The following is a 23,186-nucleotide window of genomic DNA, read 5'->3' on the forward strand; positions in this document are numbered from 1 at the left end:
GTCAAAACGATGTTTAAAATGCTGAAAAAGGGGATATATATCCAATACTTGTAAGGTGTCACAACCCAAATACTTATTACGAGATGCATTTTCATAATCTGGAAAAGACTTACTTCCATTGTTTAGGTGCTTTTCGAAACACCATGGTCGCGCCTGGTATCCACTCATCAATGGAAGTGGTCCCCCCGGAAATTAAATCTAATCCCCATTTCTGGGAAAGTAAAACATAATGCCCATTACATCGTATGCTAGAGGCATATCGTTTGTGTAGAAGGCGTAAACAATAGAACAAAAGAAACCCGTCAGCTCAAACGAATTGCATTTTGCTGTGTACAGAAATGGTTTCGGCTAGAGAGGTTGATCTGACCCATGAAATCAATTGCCAGTGATCCACCAATAATCCACATTAAATGCAGTATCGATTCGATGGACTGTAATGATCTATATTTAAGCCTTCATTCAGTAAGTTTTTCCTCACTCAGTATGTACTTGATTTGTTTGAAAAACCACTTTCTTATCCAGGTCATAATCTATTTTAGGTCCTGCATTCGAATATCTCCAGCCATCAGTCGTAATATACATGTATGTATGGTGCGGGTGTCGCGGGAAAGGATTTTGCCCACGTGTATTTGTGTGTGTGTTTTGAGTTTTTGACAGACGTGTATCAATCAGGTATGATTTTTTACGTCTGGGACCGACCTTTAACGTCACCATCCGAAAGACTTGATCAGGGCTTGAACCTCGAACCTCTGCATCAATTTGTAACTTCCCCACAGCTTCGATTACAGGCGCACGCCACAACGCCCAGTTGTGGCAGATCTGTAGGGCCTGTAACCCCCCTGTAACACAAAGCTTAGCATTGATTGTAGAGCAGTTTTCTACGTTTGATTATATTGACTATAATGTACAATCAATCTTAAAAATCAAGTGTATGATTAAGCGTTAACCTTTGTGTTAGGGGACCCCAATATTAGCGTCGGTGAGGATTGCGAAAGGTCCCAAATGTAGCAGGTCAATGCGACCGGAACTGCGGAACGAAAAATTGCGAAGCTTTGGAGCGAATTTCTTTCTTTCTTCTTTTTTTTCCGATGCTATGCCTTGGAACAGAAATTTGAGTGTAAAACTGGGGGTCTCCTCCGCGGCATTCCACCCCTATAGGGAGCACCTCGCGCGCGCTCAGTATTAAGCACGTTATGTGTTTGGTGTTTCGCCACTTGTGCGTGCTCTCTACCGCCCCGTAAAACAAATCCATCTGGACTTTTACCGGGAAATACTTTGGCTCTACCCCTCCCCCCTAAAACAGGCAGAGGTCATATTAAAATGAGCGGGAGCAGACAAGGAACGATTCACAGCAACGTCGGATCGAGCTTCCACGCTTCTCGCGGGGGACACACCCCTTCCCTGCACCCCCCCCCCCCCCCCTCCTTCAAGGGAGCGCGCTTCCGGTGCTCATTACCGGCCCTTAACTGAAATCCTAGCTTTGTCCCTAACTCTAGACGGAGTTACCGGGAAAAAAATGACTCTGCCCCCTCACCCTATGATAACAGGCATACGCCACTGCAACGAGGCGCTTTAAACCACTTGATGAAGCAAAATAAAGTCAAGTGGTAGGACCCCACTTATACGAAGTGTCTTTTAAATTTATGTACACTTATCGAATAGGGCGATATGGTTACTACGTTCGTTGGGCACTCAGCATTGTTTATGATAATAATAATAATAACAATAATAATAATAATAATGATAATAATAATGTGATTTATAAGGCGCTGAATCCCCTTCTGTAGAGTGCTCAATGCGCACAAAGAGCTAAGAGTTAAATAAAAATCTAACTCTTGTGAGTTTATGAATAAACTATGAATAAGTTTACAAATAAATTATCTTTGTTGGAAGATAAACTTCTGATATTTAGAATGATAATTAATACTGTGTCATTGATATTGGAATTATTCCACCTTTTTCAGATTAAATTCCCTTGAAGACATAAAGTTTTATCGAGGTAAGAAGTCTCGTACATATATGTTTTACATGTTTCAATGAAATCGTAAAACACATAACATGAAATTACCGACCATTAATTCCATTAAAATGTTTGTAGTAAAAATATGGTAAAAGGCACAATTATCACCATAATCATGATTAGCCCTAAGGTATTACGGTTACTAGAATTTTGACGGCTAACAATCGAGATATTCCTGCCGCTGACAGAAAAAACACCATCACAGAACGTTATATTCCAGATTCTTCAAATGATTGATCGAATAATATTGAAACTTAATTTTATCAATTTTGTTATGCTACTGTGTAAATGAAATTCAATCTAAATCTTTCTTTATATAGAGTACTAAAACTGTGCGGATATTTTCTTTCAATTTTTGGATGTACCTAAAACAATAACGGGTTAGCAAAATTTACTATGATATTTCTTATGGTTTAACATTTTTTCTTCCCTTTGTATTCTTCTCTTCAATAGAAAACGTCCGCGACACTGTTCAGGTCGTAATCAATATCATAACCGGGGTTTGTTGATTAAATATATATATATACATGTATATATATATATATATATATATGTATATATATATATGTTTTATATATAATGAATCTCCGCTTTAAGCGGAATTAGCATTCAATTTTTCGATCATGATATTTACTACACTGCGCTATACTTACCTATACCATCTCATCAAATTGCTATTCGTTACCCTGACTCGAATAGCCACCGGTAAAAAAACTCCCCGAAAGAGGCTAACTGCAATCAGGTAGCCTGGGAAACCCGTCACGGGACGAGACCCATAAAACCCCCTCGCCACATATAAGCCTCCTCTTTCGTTACCGCGACGTCGTTGAGTACACTCGAAACGTTTAGCCACCGCGCAATTTTTTTTATGAATCACGATGTCTGAAGAAATAACTGAAATAAACATTATCAATTCCCAAGCCTCCCCCAACCCAAAAGATCTCAATAAAAAGGGGAGATCAACTCGGTCAAGATAAAGCCGAGGGCCATTATCTCGGTCAAGACATAGCCGAGAAATATTAACAGCACGGTGATAAGGCGGCCAAGTTAAAGCCGAAGAATAATAAGTTTAACACTTATAACCCGGCCAAGACAACGCCGGCTAATGACACTACACAATCAGACACCCAGCCCCTTAGGCGGGAGGTAGACAAGGGTACGGATAAATCGGAAGAGGCTGTTTACACTCCTTCCGATCGGGGTAGCTCCTCATCAAAGAGTAGGGCGGGCAAGAAGAAGCCTCGCGATGACCACTCGTGTTCTAATGACAATCAGGCTCGAATTAACGACCTACTACAACCCCTATATTTTATAAGAAGCTTCGACTGGCCCGGAATTGTGACCGGTCAGTCCATTCATTGCCAGACCCCGCCGAGACGGGTCATCATCCGTTATCTATAGTACAGTCCACCAGGTTGGTGTATCATCGTACTTGTAGAATTCAGGTGCAGGAGTTAATACAGTGCTGTGGAATTTAGGTCTATTCTACGTACATGCGGTTTAAAATAATAATAATAATAAAGAGGAATTATTAACAATTGTAGTAGTTGGATCTTAGAAGCCTTGCAGGCGATCCTCCCCCATCGGGTGCTGCAATCGACCCATCCCGACCCCGAGCCGCCCGAGACAATGGGCTAATGAAAACTCGATTCATTCTAGACCATAATTCTATGCTCTAGACGTAGAGAGATGCCTAGATCGCCTCATACAGATCGCGGAGTTGGGGCTAATGATAACTCGCCTCGTACTAGCCGTAGATAAAAGGAGTTTTCCATCGTGGGAGAATCTGATTCGGAATTCGATTACCACCGACCCAATTCATTAGAAGAGATTGGGGGCGATTTCCCCCCATCAAATTATTATAGGAGCTCCTTGCATTCCCTGGAAGCTGCCCAGCAAATGGGATTCGATCGAAGAGATTCACCATTAGGGGTACGAGAGAGATCTGGCTTACTCAAACGCGATACTCCGACTAGTGGGAACATGCATTCTAAATACTGCCCTCATCTTCGGGCCGAACAAAGTATACCAGTAGCGTATCGTACGCGAATATAATGAGCGAGAGAGAAGTCAATCTTCCGCCTGAACTCGTCCGTCTGCGATCAAGATGGACGCTCCGTATATAGATCCTGCTTTCGGGACGTCTGCTCCCAGATAAGCAACACTCTCGGCTTATACCCATCAGTAAAGAAGTCTCGAATTATTATCGGTTTGCCGCTCAAGACTTTGAGGATTTTGTGCATCCCTTCGTCCCCGGACGTTGCTTTCCGTGTCGGGGATGCGGGAGCCAGGAAGACTAGATCGGGCCGTAACCCTCGCCGCGGCACTGGTTACCACTCAGCCGACTATCAGCTTACAGTTGCAGCGCTGGACGTGGCCGCCCGGAGCGGTATGGTTTTCGCGATGTACTAGGGGTATCTGATATCCGCTCGTAGTGAGGCTGAGCGGCTTGGACTGAGTCTCTACCAATGACAAGAACTTATTGCTAGAGTCACAAAATCGCTGATCTCCAGTATGAGCAAGCAGCAATCAACACTGCTATGCACAAGGGCAAGGAGGGCTAAAGACTAGATGCTCTCAAGATGATTGACAAAGGGGCAGCTTCTGAGCTGGACTTCTCATTCTCAATAAGCTTCCTTGCGAAAGTAAGGACTTGTTTCATGGACACTTTCAAGAAGTATTGGACAAGCCTTTTTCAGCCAGCACCACAGCTGACAAGACATTTTATAAGCTCTCCTCAGTAGACCTAGTCCGCCAGGCCCTAGTCCAGGGCCAGGCCCAGACCAGAGACCTCCATACGCTAGCTCTAGCTCCATACCCTAGACCTATAATGAACATAAGGGGTCATCCCCCTCTTCCCTCGCTCTGGTAGCGACGCCAGGAATGAAAGGGGCCGCTGGGAAGGTCAAGGAATCCTCATGGTGGGGGACAGGGCCGCCAGGCGTTCTTTCAATGCACCAAATTCAGGGCCCCCACTCATAACCGGGACTTATGACAATCTAACACTAACCCTTCCCCACAAGCAGTAGGGAGAAGACTATTTCTTTGCTTTTGCCTTTCATTATTTGAAATCTGTTCCAAGTCCACAGCAATATGAAATATTGAGGTGTTCATGTGCTATAAAAAAAAAAAAAACTTTTTCATATCAGAAGAACATAGAAAGGAGGAAATAGTGGTGATGGATGAGGTTGTCAAAATCATACCAGGCTAATCATACAGGCATAATGGTAAAACTTGCCAAACTTGGGTTACTTACAAAGTTGCGTTCACTTGTATAGAATGTACACCTAGTAATGTTCTTGATAATTTTGTGGCATCTGAGGTATATATCTACACTATTTTTGGCTTATAAAGCAATGACAGAAGTAACTTGTAGATGTGGTTTATGGAGTGGTCTTTGGATGCTCAGACAGTCTTGAGATCTCAAACCAAGGCCTGAGGGTGGTGAACCCTTAAGAATTGCTGCTATTGTCCATCAGTTTCTACCACACTTGCCACAATGATATCAGCTTCTCATTGGAAATATGACATAAATCTACTGTGTGTTCCAATGATAAAGATTCCCATACAATCCCAGAGTTCTCAATCAGGGATTGTGATTAAGATATTTTATTGTTCGTAATAGAAATCTGAGTTTCGAAATATTCCAAAATTCTTTTTACCCAATTTATTGTGAGCCCGGCAGCCACTGTGCAGCTCCAGACCGATGAGGCTCTATACTTTAAATGTTGAACGCTGAACATGGTGGTAGCAAATACCCCCCCCCCCACACCTGTTTGTGAGAAGTACTTTCTACCAACTGATCCAACTAACTGGTTCTGAAAGTGTACAAGGGGTGGTCAGTTTTTTTCCTACATCAAATTGAAGGCCAATATGGTATCTCATATATTTTGCCTGCAACTTTCATTAGGAATTGTTTAATGATAATAAATCAGTTCTTGTTTAGCACATATCACATTATGTCCAAAGACCTAGATATTATTACCCTGGGTTTTCGAGGAATAAAGTCCTGCCAGGTACCCATTCATCTCTCTTGGATTGAGTGCTGCGCAATGTGGATTAAAAAAAAAAAAATGCTGAAGGTAATTATGCCATGACTGGGATATGAGCCCACGACCCTCTGTTACAAAGTTGGAAGACTAATCCACAGGGCCACAACGCTCCACATCATCTGTACGATATTCATTACTCTGCAAATGTCATTGGTTTGATTATGAAGCCCTCGTATGATATCAAAAAGTCGCTATGGACCTTGCAGCAATCCAACAACTATCAAAAGGGTTGAGCAAGTGCTGTGTAAAGAGGTTTCCATCCAAAATAACTATTTGAAAAGAATAGAAAAGACAATTCTAGATTTGTTGGGGATTCCACCAGAAAGGTTATATCTTATGATATGACAGGTTTGTTCTCAAACCAGGGCCCTGTCTTACAAAGAGTTACGATTGATCCAATCAATCGTCCAATTAATCGTAACTATATTGAAATCCATCAGTGTCATAAAATTTTTTCTACAGGAAATTTGCAGAATGTCATGTGTAAACAAGAGAAGCTCACTGAAATTTTAAGAAAACAATGAATGCATGAATATACATCATAATTAGAACACTCATGATTCTAGACTCCAGAGATACTTCGGATGGTGTGGCAGTTTACAAATTGATCCAATTTCTGCCTCTTTAAGTCAGATAGCAGATTTATTATTTGACGAAGGTTTATCAGTCTCTTTTATAAGGGGTTACTGGTCTGCCATAGCAGCCATTCATTCAGGATTCTATAATAGGGAAACTACCTCAATTCAGCTGTCCTTACCAGACTAACAAGATCCTTCTTCTTAACAGATTCCTCCCAGCCGAAGACTCTTCCCCAATTGGAACCTGCCAAGAGTCCTTCGGTGCCCTAGCCAAATCCCCCTTTAAACCCATACATAATTGCTCCCTTCTTGATCTTTCCATTAAGACAGCCTTCTTGTTGACTATAGCTTCAAGTCTAAGACGTAGTTTGCTTCATGCACCACGGTGAGACCGGGTCATATTCGTTGGGAGAAGGGCAGAGTCCGCTTGATCCCTAGACCTGATTTCCTAGATAAGAAAAAGAAACACCTAAATCCTGTGATGTTGTTCTTCCAACCATTAGGGGGATATCATGGCTGAATGGATAACGCACTTGACTAGCATCCTTGGAGTCCCAGGTTCAAGTCCTGGGGTGAACAATGTGATTTTACAGTCTCTCGTCAGTTTCCGAAGAGAGGTTATGTTGTCCCGTACGTGCCTTAAAGTGGTACATTGATTAAAGTGCATTCGCACTTCCCACCAACTGTTCTTTAGTTCAATAGAACCTCACAGCCCTGTAAATCCAATTACAATTTCTCGAAGGTTAGTGCAGGGGATCAGGTCAGATGGAGAAAATGCCATTTTATCAGGATCCTTTAGAGCCCACGATTCACGGGGCATAGCAGCATCTTGGGCGCTTTTCAGGGTACCTCTTTGGAGGAGATTCTCCAGGCATCCTATTGAATACCTTTGTATCTTATTACTTATTTGATGTAATAGCCAAAACACAGGTTTTGCCTTGGCGGTTCTTGTCTTGTCCTACTTTTTCCTAGGCTATTTCCAGTTGGTATATTTCATTAACGTGGTTGATGATTCTTATCCCTTTATTCCAAGAGTAGCTTCTCCAGTTGGGAGACAACTCCATTTTATAGTAAATCAGTTTCTTTATCATTGTTATGCCTACTTGTCTGGAAAGGGTCTCGCTTCTACCCCTCCTCCAGTTTTTCCGTGCTATTCTAGCAATTTGATGAGATGGTATAGGTAAGTATAGCGCAGTGTAGTAAATCCGAATGCTCAGTAGTGAGCCTATTATTTACTAACAAGCTATATTTACCTATAGCTCCCCACCCGTCCTCCCCAGCAGACCTCGCCCCTCCTTGGCAACGAAAGAGGAGGCTTATATGTGGCGAGGGGGTTTTATGGGTCTCGTCCCGTGACGGGTTTCCCAGGCAACCTGATTGCAGTTAGCCTCTTTCGGGGAGTTTTTTTTACCGGTGGCTATTCGAGTCAGGGTAACGAATAGCAATTTGATGAGATGGTATAGGTAAGTATAGCTTGTTAGTAAATAATATGATCACTACTGAGCATTCTGATCAAGTTTCAGAGCAATTAGGAGTCTATAACACCGATTATTCAGGGGTGGTAAGTTTGGCTGTAAATGTTATTTAGAGTTTTAATGGATATATCTTGATTTGTGTTTTAAAAAATATTTCTTACAAAATGGTTATTACACAAAGCTGAAAAACAAGCTGGATCTACTGCAAGTCGCGTCAGAGTCGACGAAAATATCTCTCAGGATATATTGCAAGAGGACCATGGCTTGTCAATGTTCATCCCACCCAATGCTTTGCTTCAGGGAGAATCACGAGAGATCACACTAACCCTCCTTCGAGACCATCCAAGCGTAGACATCCAAGATGATGAATCCGTGGCCTGCTACGGGATCAGATGTGATCCTCCAAACATGGCATTCCTCAAACCCGTTAAGATTAGGATACCACACGCCACGCTAGTTGCCAACCCAGCCGAAGTAAAGCCAGATGTTGTGTCATATGAATGGGATTCAGTGAATGGTAAGTTTATAGTGAGGGTAGAGTTTTATGTCTGAACATCACTTGGATCCATAAAATGATGATTATTCATAATCACAAACTTGCGTTTACTTTTACTTACATCTTACACGTAAGCTGAGTTAATTAGAAGGGGTAAGAAATCGACTGTCCTGTAAAAACAAAATCCTGATGTTAACCCAAGTTATAAGTTGGGTAGTTTGACTGATGGATCAATTGATGATGTATCACTATATTCTGTTCATGTTTTTATTTTTATTACAATTTTATATCTATTAAATTCATATAATTATTTGAAGGAGCGCTGCTAAGGACACTGTTTTGTTTCTGTATTAGGACAAGACATTCAGTTTTACCAAAGAGGTTAAGAGCAAATGTATTTGTTACAACCTCAAACCTAGATCTGCCACGAACTTCAAGAAGCAGTTCATCCGACTCTCCAGCAGACAAGCCACCATACTGCAAGGTATACAAGAGACACCTTGAGCTGTATATTGACCACAGTGCTGAGTGGTGGGTTCTTATTCCCCTTGAGCAGCATGTGACTAAACGCCGATTCATGTGCACACCGTATATTCCAGATGGAATAAAAAGAGGACAAGAGATTGGTGTCCACCTTCGTCTTCATGAGGATATTCCCGAAATGGATGTGGTAGGTATACCAAGTCCGACGATGTTAGTGGATATGCTGGGGCCGTGGGACCTTTTTCAAAGTGGCGGCGGGGCTGACAATGCAAAATTTGCAATCATATTGTCATTTTACGTTTTCGTACACGGTTTTAGAATATAACAAAAGTGCGGAAGGGGCTGAATCCCGACAACCCCTCCCCACCCCCGCTCCGCGGACCCTGATATGCCGATGTTAGAATTGGCGGATAATTTAGTACTAAGCATGGTTTAAAAGCTAACAGACAGTTGTGTCTTTCTATATGAAACCTATCATCCGATCTATGTGCTTACTAGTATTTCCCCCCTACGAAAGTTACTTTTTCAATTTTTATTGTTGTCATATTCTTTAAGTTTTCAGTAATATATTATAATTTAATAAATGTACATTTTGAACAACTATAACTCCCCTCATTTTCGAGTGTTAGTGAAATTTACAATGCAGTATTTTTTTAACTAATAGATCTAATTTCTTACATCCGATTTCGTTTTTGACTCAACAGGAAATACAAGAGGAGGAGAAGAAGCAGTGCTACCATCAGGCCCATCCCTCTATACCCATCAGTATTTCCTCCGAGGCAGGGGATGTTAATGTGAAATCCTACCGCGATTTCGATGCTGTGGACGAGAAGGTATTTGTTTTACAGTAGCCTGTGTTTATATTGAAACGCTTTGTCTTTATCATCTTGAAAATTAAAACTTATACATTTTCACCCTTTGTTTCATTGTGGACGGCAGGTTCTCCTTCTCAAAGACGTTCAAAGAAGAATGCAACACCTAATTGTGCTCCCGGTGCCAATGCATGAAGATGACATGGACCTTCGAGTTAGAGTCTTTCTTACCCAGTCTGGGAAACGGGTCGATGTTTCAGTATCACTCACCTTTGTTATCAGATGCTCTGGTATGTATGGTCATTACAGTGTTGTTTTGATTTAAAGTGGGGGTACGAACAGACTACTTTTAATGCAAATATACTTCTGACATGCAAAACAATGACCAAAGGAGAAGGTCACCCTGACGAAGGGTTTGTTGTAAAAATAACAGAAAAAAGAGCAAAGTTGGACGAAAATCCATGAAAGGTGAAGAACGTTATTAAGAAGTTTGATTTCCAATGTCATATTAGAGCCTTCCATTTTTTAATTGTTCATGATGATAAAAACTTTTTTTTAAGAGTGAGTGTGCAATAAATTGTTTATTGCTATGCTGAAGATACAATGAAAACCCATTTGTAATTTTTTGAGATAATGACATTTGATCGCCTCTCTCTTAAAATCACAATAGTGGACAGATGCTCGCATAGGACGTCACAAATTAAGAAACTGAGATTCTAATCGAATTCTAATATGCAATTTATTCTCTATAATGTGCTGCCATTATATCTCTTTCTGCAATTGGTACCCCGCTCTTAAGCGTTTTTTCATGGATAGTCGTGTATAACTTTCAAAGTCACGAAAATCGAATGCCTAATTCCTTTTAGCCAGCAGTCGTAAGATGTCGATACGAGATGTTAGCTGTGTTTTGTTTTTGCTCTTGTTTTTGTTCTGCGATCGACAGATGAGCGGACTTTGGAACCCACTCCCTTTGGACGGTAAGATGCATGTTTATTAGATTCGACCCTTCCTTTCTAAATCATATCATTATAAGGCTTTTTACAAGTATCCCCACAACTGGTATAGTGAACGGCTAAGTGTTCCTGCAATAAACGTATACGAGTATGCACAACACGCACAAAGTTAAATAAACGGGGTGGGGTACAAGATAGTTTAATACTATGTTAAACTACATTTTAACGAAAATGTGAAAATGCATGATTTAAGGTTTTAGTAACGAACCAACGGAGGGGGGAGGGGGGTTATTTTGAGGGGGCAGTAACTGTCCATAATATTGATCTTTACCAATGTATTCTGCTCACGTTTTTATTTTGATATACCTTTCCCGTCGACTATTTTTAATATGACTTTGTAAGCGGATAACAATCGTCTAACTTTGATTACTTCTATTTAAATCTCATTCTTTCAGGGTGGTTGAAGAAGTTTCGAAAGGTGACTTCCAGGAGGTTGATATCTGCAACATTGCTGAAAAGATGACAGTGGATCAGTTTTATGATTTAGGGGTAGCTCTTGGTTTCACGATCACACAGCTGGATGCTATAGAATACCAGAGATTCAGAGACAGACAGCAGGCCTCCTATGATATGCTTACAAGGTGGCGACAGAAACAAACCTCTGGTCAAGCAGCGAAGGAAGAACTCATCACAATCATGGAAACACTGGATGCCCCTAATGGAGGTATGGTAGTGATAACAGAAATGCAAATGTGTATTGATAATTGTCTGTATGTACGTGTGAATTCAAGGGTGTCTGGGCAGTGTGTGCATTTCATTTTGGTCAGTATATGGTTCGGTATAGGCCTATGTGGTTGAGGGTGGTGCTGGTGCAGGGGCGTGCGTGTGGGGTATGCGTAGATGTGCGTGCGTGACTCTCTTGGTCTGTGTGTTCGGGGTGGTGCAGAAAAGTGTGTATATTCGAAGTGTGCGGCAAAGCGTGTTCTTTTGTTTTGTGTGTTTGCAGGTGTAGTGAGGTGCACGAGGGTGTCGGTGTGGATGCACGCCCTGTCACATCGTTCCGTGCAAACCTTGCGTGTGACTTGCGGGTAGCTATTTCCGCTACCCGCAGATCGGCCGCGTTGACAGTACCGGGCACGCAACTCACACGCAGATGTTCACGCGTCTGGTTTGTGTGGTACAAATAGTTTTGAACATGTTTTAACATGCTAAAAACATTTTTGAGGGTGAATTCCGGGCAATCATCCGCAATTAAGGCTTGCACGGAACGACGTGATAGGGCATTAAAGGCCATGTCACAAGACGGTGAATTAGGGTATGGATTTAGGCATTGTGCGTGTGTATTTTCATGTGTATTCGGGACAGAGCGTGAGGGTGTGGTTGTGCGGCAGTTTGCGAGGGGGTGTTTACGTGCGTGTTAGGAATAGGGCATGATTATGTGTGTGGAATGCATGGATGTGTTTGCCTGTCTGCTCTGGGTGGTGCATGGGGCTTTGGGTGTGGAAGTGTGCGTGTGTTAATGTTAGCCTGCATGTTCGGTGTAGCACCCGAGGACGTACGTGGTGAAGGGAGTGTACCTAAATGTACGTTATTGTGTTTCCCTTCTTTTTTCAGGATTGTGACGAGTGTGTGGGTGTGGGAAGCTTACGTCTGTGTGCGTTTGGGATAGTGACGAATGTGTGGGCGACCGGGGGGGGGGGGCACTTCCATTCACGAGTGGATACCATGCGCGACCATGGGGTCTCGAAAAGCACCCTAAACACGTAATTTCCTTATTCTGAAAATGCACCCCTTAATAAGTATTGGCGTGTGAAACCCTGCCCTTAAAAAGTATTGGAAACCAAACAATACTCTTGGCAAACATTCCCTGAAATGAACCCCTAAACATGTACAGGAATGTTTTATTGTTACGGGTCCTTCGGTCGTCGGCTTTACCTTATTTGGTTTAGTACGACCCCAGCTTTTACACCACGCGCAAATCGGACTCTAAACACGAAGTGTTGGGACAAAAAGGACATCCTGCATAAAACATTTTCATTTTGTTATATCATCCCCGCAAATTCGACCCTAAACACGTAATTTTCTTAGCGAAAAAGATACCGTTTTTTTATTATATTTGTGTTTTTCCTTATCACGTTACGTACGTAACGTGCCCTATCGTGAAAAAGACATCCTTTGTACGTGTTTTTTGGTCGTGCATGGTATCCACTCGTCAATGTAAGTGCCCCCCCCCCCGGGTGGGCGAGGGCAGTTGCGTTAGTGTGTTTACCCGTGTGTTCAGATGGTTACGAGGGTAATCTGTCGATTCGTCTATTGCCAGCTCATCAGATGTTCTACCTTTATTTCGTCTGATGCCAATTCGTCCATGAAAATTTTGTCTAGCTTCCATTGGTCCAATAATCACCTCATCTAGTCACCAGTTCGTCTATGACAATTTTGTCTAATAACCAGTTGGTTTAATACCCATTTTCCTTTTATTCATTTCGCCTAATTAACACCGAATGGTTTATGCACTAAATGGCTATTGGACCAACTTAGACGAAATGGTTTAGTAGACGAAAAGACAAGTAGGCCATTTGAATAGTTTGAGAATTGGCATTAGACCGATTGGAAATGAACTGGGTACGAATGGGTTGGTGTGGGCAGTTTGCGTGTATATGTTCACTTTAATATGTGCATGGTGGTATTATAGTGTGCTTGTCTGTGTTTTGGTGCATGATTGTGTGATGTATGCAATGTACGTAGGTGTGTTTGCCTGTGTGTTTGGGAATGTGCACGAGGTTGTGGGTGTGGGCAGTTTGTGTGAGTGTGTTTGTCTTTGTTCTCGGGATGGTGCATAATGGTGTGGATGTAAACAATTTGCGTGGGTGTGTTCGGGAATGTGCACGAGGGTGTGGGTGTGGACAGTGTGCATGAATTTGTTTGCCTCTCCGTTCAGTGTGGTGCACATGGGGCACGGATAAGAATGGCTTGCTTCGATGGGGTTGCCAGTATATTCACATCAAACTAAAACCCTGCAATCGTCTGTGTTTTGGGGGAGGTGAATGATGGTGTGGGTGTTGGCAATTTGTGTAGGTGTGCTGGTATGTGTGCTCAGGAATGTCCACGAGGATGTCAGTGTCAAATGTGGACAGTGTGCATGAATTTGTTTGCCTAAGCGTTCAGTATGGTGCACATGGAGTACATTCGCATGTGGATGGCTTGCTTCGATGGGGTTGCCAGTACCAAATATTTAGTAGAAACTGAACCCTATTGTCTCTTTTCTTTCCTCACTGTCCGATATAGACCTGTTACCGTTAGAATCAACCTCTGCCAGGTAAGCGATTGATTTTCCAGTTTGTAAATTATTAGATAGGTTCTATTTAAGTAAACTTATCCTATTTGTTGCTATTATTCTGCACCAACATAAAATAAAATGTGCGAAGAATGCACGTATTTGCGGATTCAAAGAAGACGAGTAAACTACCTCTTACCAACCCAACTCGCATGCCAATAATCGAAAACCGTACTCACTACATCATTAAAATCATTAATTGACAGTTCAATTTAAATCTTGTTAACTTCTTACAATTATACAGTGAAATTCCAGACAAGGTGCTTCTCGATATATCCCGAAAGATAAAACCAGAGAAGTACTTCGAGACTGGAGGAAAGCTTGGTCTTACAAAGATAGAACTTGAACACATAAAACACCGGACATATGCTAACAGGAGGGAAACCAACATCCAGATGCTTTCTACATGGAAATCATCACAGCCGCCCGGAGAAAAGGCAGTGGAGACTTTGAAACTGGTTTTGGACTCTGTCCAATCAGCAAAGGAAGCTGACAATATCGAAGGTATGGGAAACAACAGAAAGACATTTGTAAAATTGCAAACATTTTATTTAGTTTGTCCTTTGTGTTTACTAGAGTTGAGTTGGATTTAAGTAACAGAAAAAAAGGATTGCAATTTGAACAACATGTGGATTCGATTGAAATTTCATATTCTCTCGTGAAAAAGGGCTAACTTTGCACAATATATCAGTTATTTAAAGTCGATAATATTGGCTGCCAGCGCAAGCAGAAAAAAAATGTGCAGTATGCTACGTTCTAACAAAATGTCCGTGTAGATAAAGGACACCAGGGAAGAGTTTCTAAGAATGTAACATGTCTTCCTTTGTGCTTGAAGAGTACTCTTATTTCATTTTTTCAATAATATATTGAAATATTACGAACAGTTTTTCTTTTAGAAGAAGAAGGTACTTCTGCAGTTCCCAAACAGGCTGTTGTGGAAAGAGCCAAGCAAACTGAGCTCGAAAGCGAACAGGAAACGTTGGAGATCATTGACTTTTCAGGAGCGGGTAAGCAGATGCGAATGTTTTTAAGTGTTTGGAATTTGGATTTATCGACATTATACAATAAACTCCATATGATGTTATTATGTATCTAAAAATATAACCAAAAAAGAAAAGAAAGAGAATAATATAATTCGTAATTTTTTCCATATTGAAATCTTTTTCGTTTTCTAGTAGTTTTATAAGTTCATTGTATAATGCACAATTTCGTATCAATTCAACAGGGTAGAGTGATGGAGAAGGATATAACATCGTTATACTATGGAATCCTGCATTACCAGGAGAAAAAAATGCTTTGCACAGCATACATGAAAACATAATTTTGCACTGGGTACTGTGTATTCATTGTATTCATACACCTCAACTTTTTTGTAGAACGGAGTTTAAAACACATATATAAATCTCTATCTTGTTTATTAAGCTATTCTTAATGGGATATAATCGGAGAGAAAGAGTATTGAATGCGTTTGGAGTTTCGAAAAGGGTTATATTCTACCAATGGTAAAAAAATAATTTGTTTTGAGTTGTTAAGAAGCTAATAGTAAATACAATCGGAAAATAAGCAGAAAATTCGAAACGAAGTATTACAGATCCAAGCATAATTCATTTTGTTTATTATGAATTTTATGCATATATACTGTTCTAAATAAGTACCGAATTGATTTTAAAGATTACCCAAGTGGTTCTTCTTGTAAGCATGAGGAAATCCGTGAGGATCTTGATCAACACGGTGGAATACCAAACACAGAAGAACTTTGTAGCGTGGCTCGTCATGTCAAATCCTTACAAACAGCACGTTCACTTGGAAAAGCACTTCATATCGATGACATCAGCATAGTTGGTTTCGTCACTCAGCACAGTCCTTCATTACTACGTGAGACAGCGCAGCAGATAGTACGAATGTGGCACAATGGCTTACAAGAGGGAGTCAAGGAAGAAGAACTCAGCAAGTTATTCAAGAAGTACAACATCTCTGGTGACAAAACAGGTTGTATGAAATCGCTTTCTAAGTTTCTGTAATCATCAAACTCTGAATGAAAGAAACACTTTCAATTTCAGAAATGCTTTAATTCCCTTGTAATATTATTCCAAATGGCTAAATTACGAATGGCAAGATTATTTCATATCAAGAGAATAAACATATGGGTTCGAGATCAAATGTGTTAACGTGTGTTGTTTACTTTCATTCGCATTCTTGGTATTTAATTACATCATGAACTCTATGAACTCATGTATTTTTACTTAATTGTCTTGGCAGAGGGCTATGAAGAATTAGCACAACTCATTCGATTTGACGCCGACCTACTAGACTTAGTTCGTCATTTGGATGTACACCCTACCAATGTCATGGAAATCATTAACACATCTACAACCCTTACGTCAAATATGGTTGTTCATGTTGCCCTAAAAATGCTGATGGATTGGTCCAACAAAGGTGGAACCAGGGAGAGGCTTCTGGCAATTGCTCAGGCTTTTCACTTCTGTCTCGCTGACATAGCAAAAGGTAGTTGTTTTACAACCTCGCTATTCAAACATCCCCTCCAACGTTTTTTTTTTAAATATTTTGAATAGATGATATATTAAAAAAATAACATGTTTTAATTTGTTTTGGTTTTATGGACCCCCCCCCCCCACTGTAGGCCTAGCATGTCAGTCAACCTATCCGTTTGTCATCTCACACGGCACTATTGATCGTAGGGGAGGGAAGCTAACCCTCGATAAACTTGGAATTAGGCCTACTGTATCTATTCCTGAAGGAACTATTCCCAAGGGAATGGGATCAACTGTCACCCTTCGCGTATCAATCCGCAATACTCCAAGACTTCCCCTACGCGACGACGAAGTTCTTGTTACTCCCGTGATAGAGACTTCTTTCACACAAGAACTCGTCAAGCCTGCAACGGTAGTACTACCACACTGTATGGGTTTCAACAACGACGATTCTACCATTATAATGTACACCAAGACCGGACCAGGTATAAATTTACTCATGAAAAAGTTCATTCACTTTTATTGTAGTTTGAAATTGGAATGTATCCTCTGTTAAAAATTCGGAGTGACCCAGTTGGCGGCCATAGACCCATCAGGTAAAGAAACATAACTTACGTAACTTCCTACCATAGATTAAATGTATGCATTGTTGAATAAAATATTGAACTGCCGAATGAGACGAGACAAGTGTCTGAATTGTAAATATATTTTTCTTCGTGTCAATTATGTGCGATAGACCTCGCATTTAAAAAAAAACACAAAATCTAGAGTAACAAAACCACTTCCATTTCCAATCTTCAGAAAAATTCGGTCGCAGAATTCTGACTGGAGACGATTTTCGAATTTCAAAATCTACTATTGAGTTTTGTACACGTCATATTGAAGTTTTGGCTGTGTGCTCAAAGGGTCTTCAAGATCTTCAATTGACATGCCTGGTCTTTCAACCTACTATGAAGTTACCACTGGAGAAACCAAAACTACGCGTGTACATTATCCATCCATATATGACATATGTCCAGGTATTATTATTACATTTATATACATGAAATTCTTCTCAACATCTTGAAACGCGAGTCTTGTCATTATTTCCAAAATATACCGGTGTATAATATACTTCAATCTATGCAGGATTATCGTTCATAAAAGTGATATTTCTATGTACCTTTATATTACCGATATTCGTAAACATTTTTGCTCCTCTTGTACTAAAAACGTTGAAATGTGACAGATGAAGATACTTATGAAGAGTATGAAATAGTACTCTTTAATACTTAAATTTTATTTTCCATTTTGAATGCCTTGTTAAAGTAGATCTTTACTTCACATTGCGTAGACTTGCCGTTAACAATAAAATAATTACTTTAAATAAAAACAATCATCTTTCAGATGAAAAAAAAACCAAAAACACGCTATGCCATGCTCTAAAACTTTTTACTAACCTGCTAACCAATTTTTATCACTTCTCTGTCAATATTTGTCAAGAAATTATTGTCGATCAAATTTTACATATTCCAGTATCTAATCAGGAAGGAGGTGGAATCACCTGTGCCTTACTCTCAAGTCGGGAAGGAATTCAAGTTCTCTATAGGATCAACAGCTAAGCACCTTAAGATTTTATGTCATGAAATGAAGAAGCATCAGAAACGAATGGTAACGCCCTTCATTTATCATGGAATTGATTCTCGTAAATTATAAGGTTTTGTAAAGCAATTTATGAATCGTCCACTGTGCTACCCTTTTTTAACTTGTTATTTGGGCCTGGTGTTGCAATCATAAAATGATAACAATTTGCCTATGACTCCCACGCAATAAACATAATAAGTAATGTGACAATAGCAAATAGATGGAACTGGCAGTCAACCCAAACCATTTAATTAATATAGCATGGCTAAGGGCCAAAAAGCTTCTTGCTCTTGGGACTGAAACAGGGTTTTCCCCCTCACAGCTCATACGGATGCATGTTAGGGATGTTATTCCCAAAGGAGAGTCTGACCAGCTAGGAGCCACGCTAGACAAGCTAGTAACCTTGACGTATAACCTCCCCTAACCATTCATTAAAAAGGTTTCTAAGAAAGTTTAATTATAATTTATTTGCGTTGTAAGATTTATCATCATCCATAATTCGATGCAAAGTTAAATGCGTTCCAACTCTATATCCATTCTCCCAACCACCAACCCCCTACATTTTCCTACTTGAAATTTATGAGATTTACATGTCGTTGAGATAATTTTCGATCCGTAACTTTAACTTATTCCCCATTGCAATTCATCATTAAAAATGTTGTTTAGATTATATAGCATAAAATAAGGGATATATTTGTTTCGTATGCTTTTTCTCCAATGAAGATGCCCATCAAGAGTGTTTTGTCTGGAGATCAGTCCAGGCCTCTGGTATTTAAGCTTCAGTTTTCCCCGGAAGAAAATGGAGAGAAGAATATTCGAATAGCAATACATGAAAGACACGAGTCTCTGTTAGAAAGACGGTTCAACATAGCAATAGAAGGTATGACAGTTTTCAACAATGAAATGCAGTAAATAGGAAACCCTGCGGGAAATACCACAGTGACACAGTGTGGTCACAGTGTATTCACATAGTGCACTACATGAAAATGTTATTCACACTTTTGATTTATTAACCTTTAACAGTGTGAACATATTTTCACACTGTGGACACCTCGACAGAGTGGCTATTCATAATACGTTCACATCGTCGAGTACTTAAATATGTGTTTCACAAAATTTAATACTGTGAATGGCATTTCTCATTGTGGTTCACAATTTAAACACACTATGGAACAAAGTGTGGGACACTCTGTTCTATCCTTAAGGGAGTGTAGGGTAAAGGTGACCCAATACATCGTTACCAACTTAAAAATTATCTAGTTCCTGAAAATGGAATAAGAAATGCAACCCCTACGTTATATAAATAATGATACAACAAAACTACTATTCATGTATTAATATATATCTTGATAATATCTTACCTCGATTCTATCTTGATAGTATTCTCTAATTTTCTTTCAGATGAACCTGATTTCACTACCAACCATATGGATTCGTAAGTTTTCTGTCTATAAATTATTAGTTATTTGATATAAGAACTAGCTGCATACATTTTCAACCTTATAGTAATTCCGATTCAGAATAAAATTAACATCATGCCTAGGTTATTTTTAAGACTGCGATTTCATATTTTAATATAGTTTTATTGTTGTAAGCTCTTTTGGCAATTGTGCGAAAAATACAGTAATGGTAACATAGAGAGTGATGCTGGCACCATTTTTGTCAAAATCTCATTCGTATAACATGTATCTTGTGTTAAAAAAAACACACACAAAAAAACTGTACCCGATCAAATACATGACAAAACGATGAAACATCCGAGGGTATGAAAACAGAGCGGCACATCTAATTCCTCTTTCCGAAACAATGTGAGTAGTAAACGATATTCTGACCGAAATGCTCACGACTCGGTCGAATATTTTATTCATCTAATAGTTACTTGTGAACATTATGGATTTACTTTATACAGGGAAGGACAATTGAGCTTTTTATCTGACAATGTCATCGAGATGCTGGCTGATGTAATTGTCGAACCAAGGGATGCATATTCATTTGGCCGTCATATTGGTTTCTCAGACTCAGCTGTAGAGCAATACCTTAATCAACCAGATTCATTATCTAAGACAGTCTCAAGATCGGGCTTCGTTGACATGCTAAGCGATTGGAGACGGAGAGTCCGACCGAGTGAGCAGATAGGGGAAATTCATCATTCACTGAATGGCGCCGGTCTTAGCTATGTAACAGACACCATCCTTCACGGAGGCAAGTACTGCTAGATATATCCTCACCATTTTTTATCCGTTTTAGATAAACGTGTAAATCTAGATTATTTTCGGACAGTACGATAACGATAATCAACGCAAATACAATGAAAACATTGCAAGTTGGTACAGACAAATTCATATATGGAATTCAGTACAGTTCATGGCTGGGAATCACCTATTACAAGGTATTACAAGAATGACAGCTTTTTGAAGGTAAAAACGAGAATCTATTCCAAGTGTCCTTAAATAAAATAAAACAATTTATTTCTTGATATATCTTAATGTTCTGGGATGACACCAGGTGTCAAAATTTGCATCATGAGGGAAACTGTTCGATTGGCAAATGTGGGCATCCTCATCCCCATTTGTATGTAGTCTGTCAGAAAGTGAGACACGGAAATTAATGTTCAGATTTTATTCCTATATATCATGTAGTGGCCGTTTCATCTAAACCTAACGTTGCTCAGCGCGTACAAGAACTTGAGTCACATTTGAAGAAAACGACTGCTCCATTTACCTGAAGACTCCTAAGCCGTTATCTTTGGAATGGGATGCTCATTGTACGAAACACACGGAGAATCGAGAGTCTAGAGTCAACTATCCTGAGGTTCTCTGAAGGGATATGTCACCCATTAGTTTCAACTCATAGAGACCATTCACAGAAGTTGTGATATGATGTGATTACTAAAGCCAATATTTTGTAATTTGAAGGGACGCTTATCTTTCAAAAGATTATAATTGTGTTAACACAAATGGCAACAATCACGCTAATAACAGTAGGCGTAGCTATCGGTAACATATGTTATATATTTTTTATCACAGTTTAAATCATTTTTTATTATCTGTCGAGGAAAATTATATTATATCAGGCGTATAATCAGGAGATAAAATAATCATGAAGAAAGAGAAAATGATTTTTTCTCTTGTAGCACATTATTTTATACCATACACCACTCACTCGCTCTCTCTCCGAAAAAATGAAAATATCTTAACTCCCCACATTCTACTCATATTAGTATCAAACCGAACGTCCACTCAAGTTGGAGTGAATTTTGAATGAACACAATTTAAGAGTGAATGTTTCACTTCGAGTGAAAATTCATTCAGCAACAAATGGAAGTCAATCTTAATCCAGCGAATTTTATTCACTGCCTATGAGAAGGGAATCTTAAGTGGTCGAATATCTTCTTAGAAATTGTATGAATTTCATATATGTATATTTTTAACGGCTCTCATTGCATATTACAATTATCTTTTCCTTCTGAAATTTAATCTGTATAGATCTTATGTATTTTTTTTAATTCTTAGTAGCTCTTATTGAAAACGTGACACATACTCCTAATGTCTTTCATTGCAAATTCCATTTGTTCCTTAATTCTAAAGAGACCTTAAGATGTTCATTGCAAATTTCATATATAACGGATCTTAGTCTGTACATTTATCACAACGTTATGCTCTAAATGGGTATTATTGGAAATATGATATATTCTGTAATTTGTAAATTACCTTAATTCCCTACTCTTGGAGGTCTTATTGTAAATTTATATATTATCTTTTCTCTTAATTCATATTTCTGCTTAATACGTATTTATGTTGTTATATTGTACATATTAGAGTATAAGGGACAATTGGTGGAAAGTTGGGGGCAATTCCAATTATGAAAGTACATATTTTGTTCAAGTTTTTCTTCAGACAGCACTTCACTCGTGCGTCAAAAGTACAAGCATATTATAATTATTGTATTTGCATTTTTGTGATGTTTTTTAGCGGCATATTTTGGCGGCCATACTGGATTTGCTTGTAGTCTTTCATTTTACATTTCTTATTCATTTCATTCATCTAAAAAGTCAATTATTTAGTTGACTTCTTTTGCTGAATAATAATAATAATAATAATAGGCATTTATATAGCGCCATCTATCTAGAAATATTCTATTCCGAGGCGCGTTGTTATTGTTATTATTACCCCGGCTTTAGCTCGAGCTGCCTCTCAGCGCTAATGCATTCAAGGCATTAATCCTGCCGGGTACCCATTCACCTCACCTGGGTCGAGTGCAGCACAATGTGGATAAATTTCTTGCTGAAGGAAATTACGCCATGGCTGAATAAGTCTTAAAATGTCGTGTTTTAATATATCATATATCTGTTTGACATAGTTTAGTGTGAAAATTCATGTACATTTTAAAGAAGTCATATCTTTACTTTGGAATATTCCATGATATAAGAATGCCAGGAATTTTAATGGAAATATGAAATATCTATTATGTCGATAGCTCTTATTGAAAATTGCATACATTTATTTATTTTTAATCGTTTTTATTGCAAATTCCATATATCCCTGAACTGTATAAGCCTGCAGTCCATATCATGAATATTGTAGATTCCATGTACAATATATCTTAATTTGTAAATTTATGATATCGTTGTGCTTTTATATTTCAGTTCCTAAATTTCACTTACTCCTTACTTGTAACAGCTCTTATAGTGAATTTCATATATCCTTTTACTTTTAAACAGTAGACTTTTTTTGGTAAATTCCACATAGGAAATGCCAAACCTTTACAGCTCGTAATGTAAATATACTTTATCGTTAACTGTTCAAACCCCCTTATCGTTAATTTCACATTAGTATTTCTTATCTCGAAACTGTCCCTAAGTCAAATTT

The 23,186-nt window shown here is 39.3% G+C and overlaps 1 protein-coding gene across 1 annotated transcript; it reads left to right on the forward strand.

Moving 5' to 3' along the window:
• Positions 1–16,473: 16,473 nt before the first annotated feature.
• LOC121421222 lies at positions 16,474–20,534 on the forward strand. The gene is made up of 4 exons (XM_041615884.1): positions 16,474–16,708; positions 16,845–17,180; positions 19,720–19,753; positions 20,228–20,534. Exons 1-4 carry the CDS (start codon positions 16,552–16,554, stop codon positions 20,532–20,534), a joined length of 834 nt encoding a protein of 277 aa, XP_041471818.1. The 5' UTR covers positions 16,474–16,551.
• The last annotated feature ends 2,652 nt before the right edge of the window (positions 20,535–23,186 follow it).

The sequence above is a fragment of the Lytechinus variegatus genome, chromosome 9 (genome assembly GCF_018143015.1).
Source record: "Lytechinus variegatus isolate NC3 chromosome 9, Lvar_3.0, whole genome shotgun sequence".
In the NCBI taxonomy this organism is placed as follows: Eukaryota; Metazoa; Echinodermata; class Echinoidea; order Temnopleuroida; family Toxopneustidae; genus Lytechinus; species Lytechinus variegatus.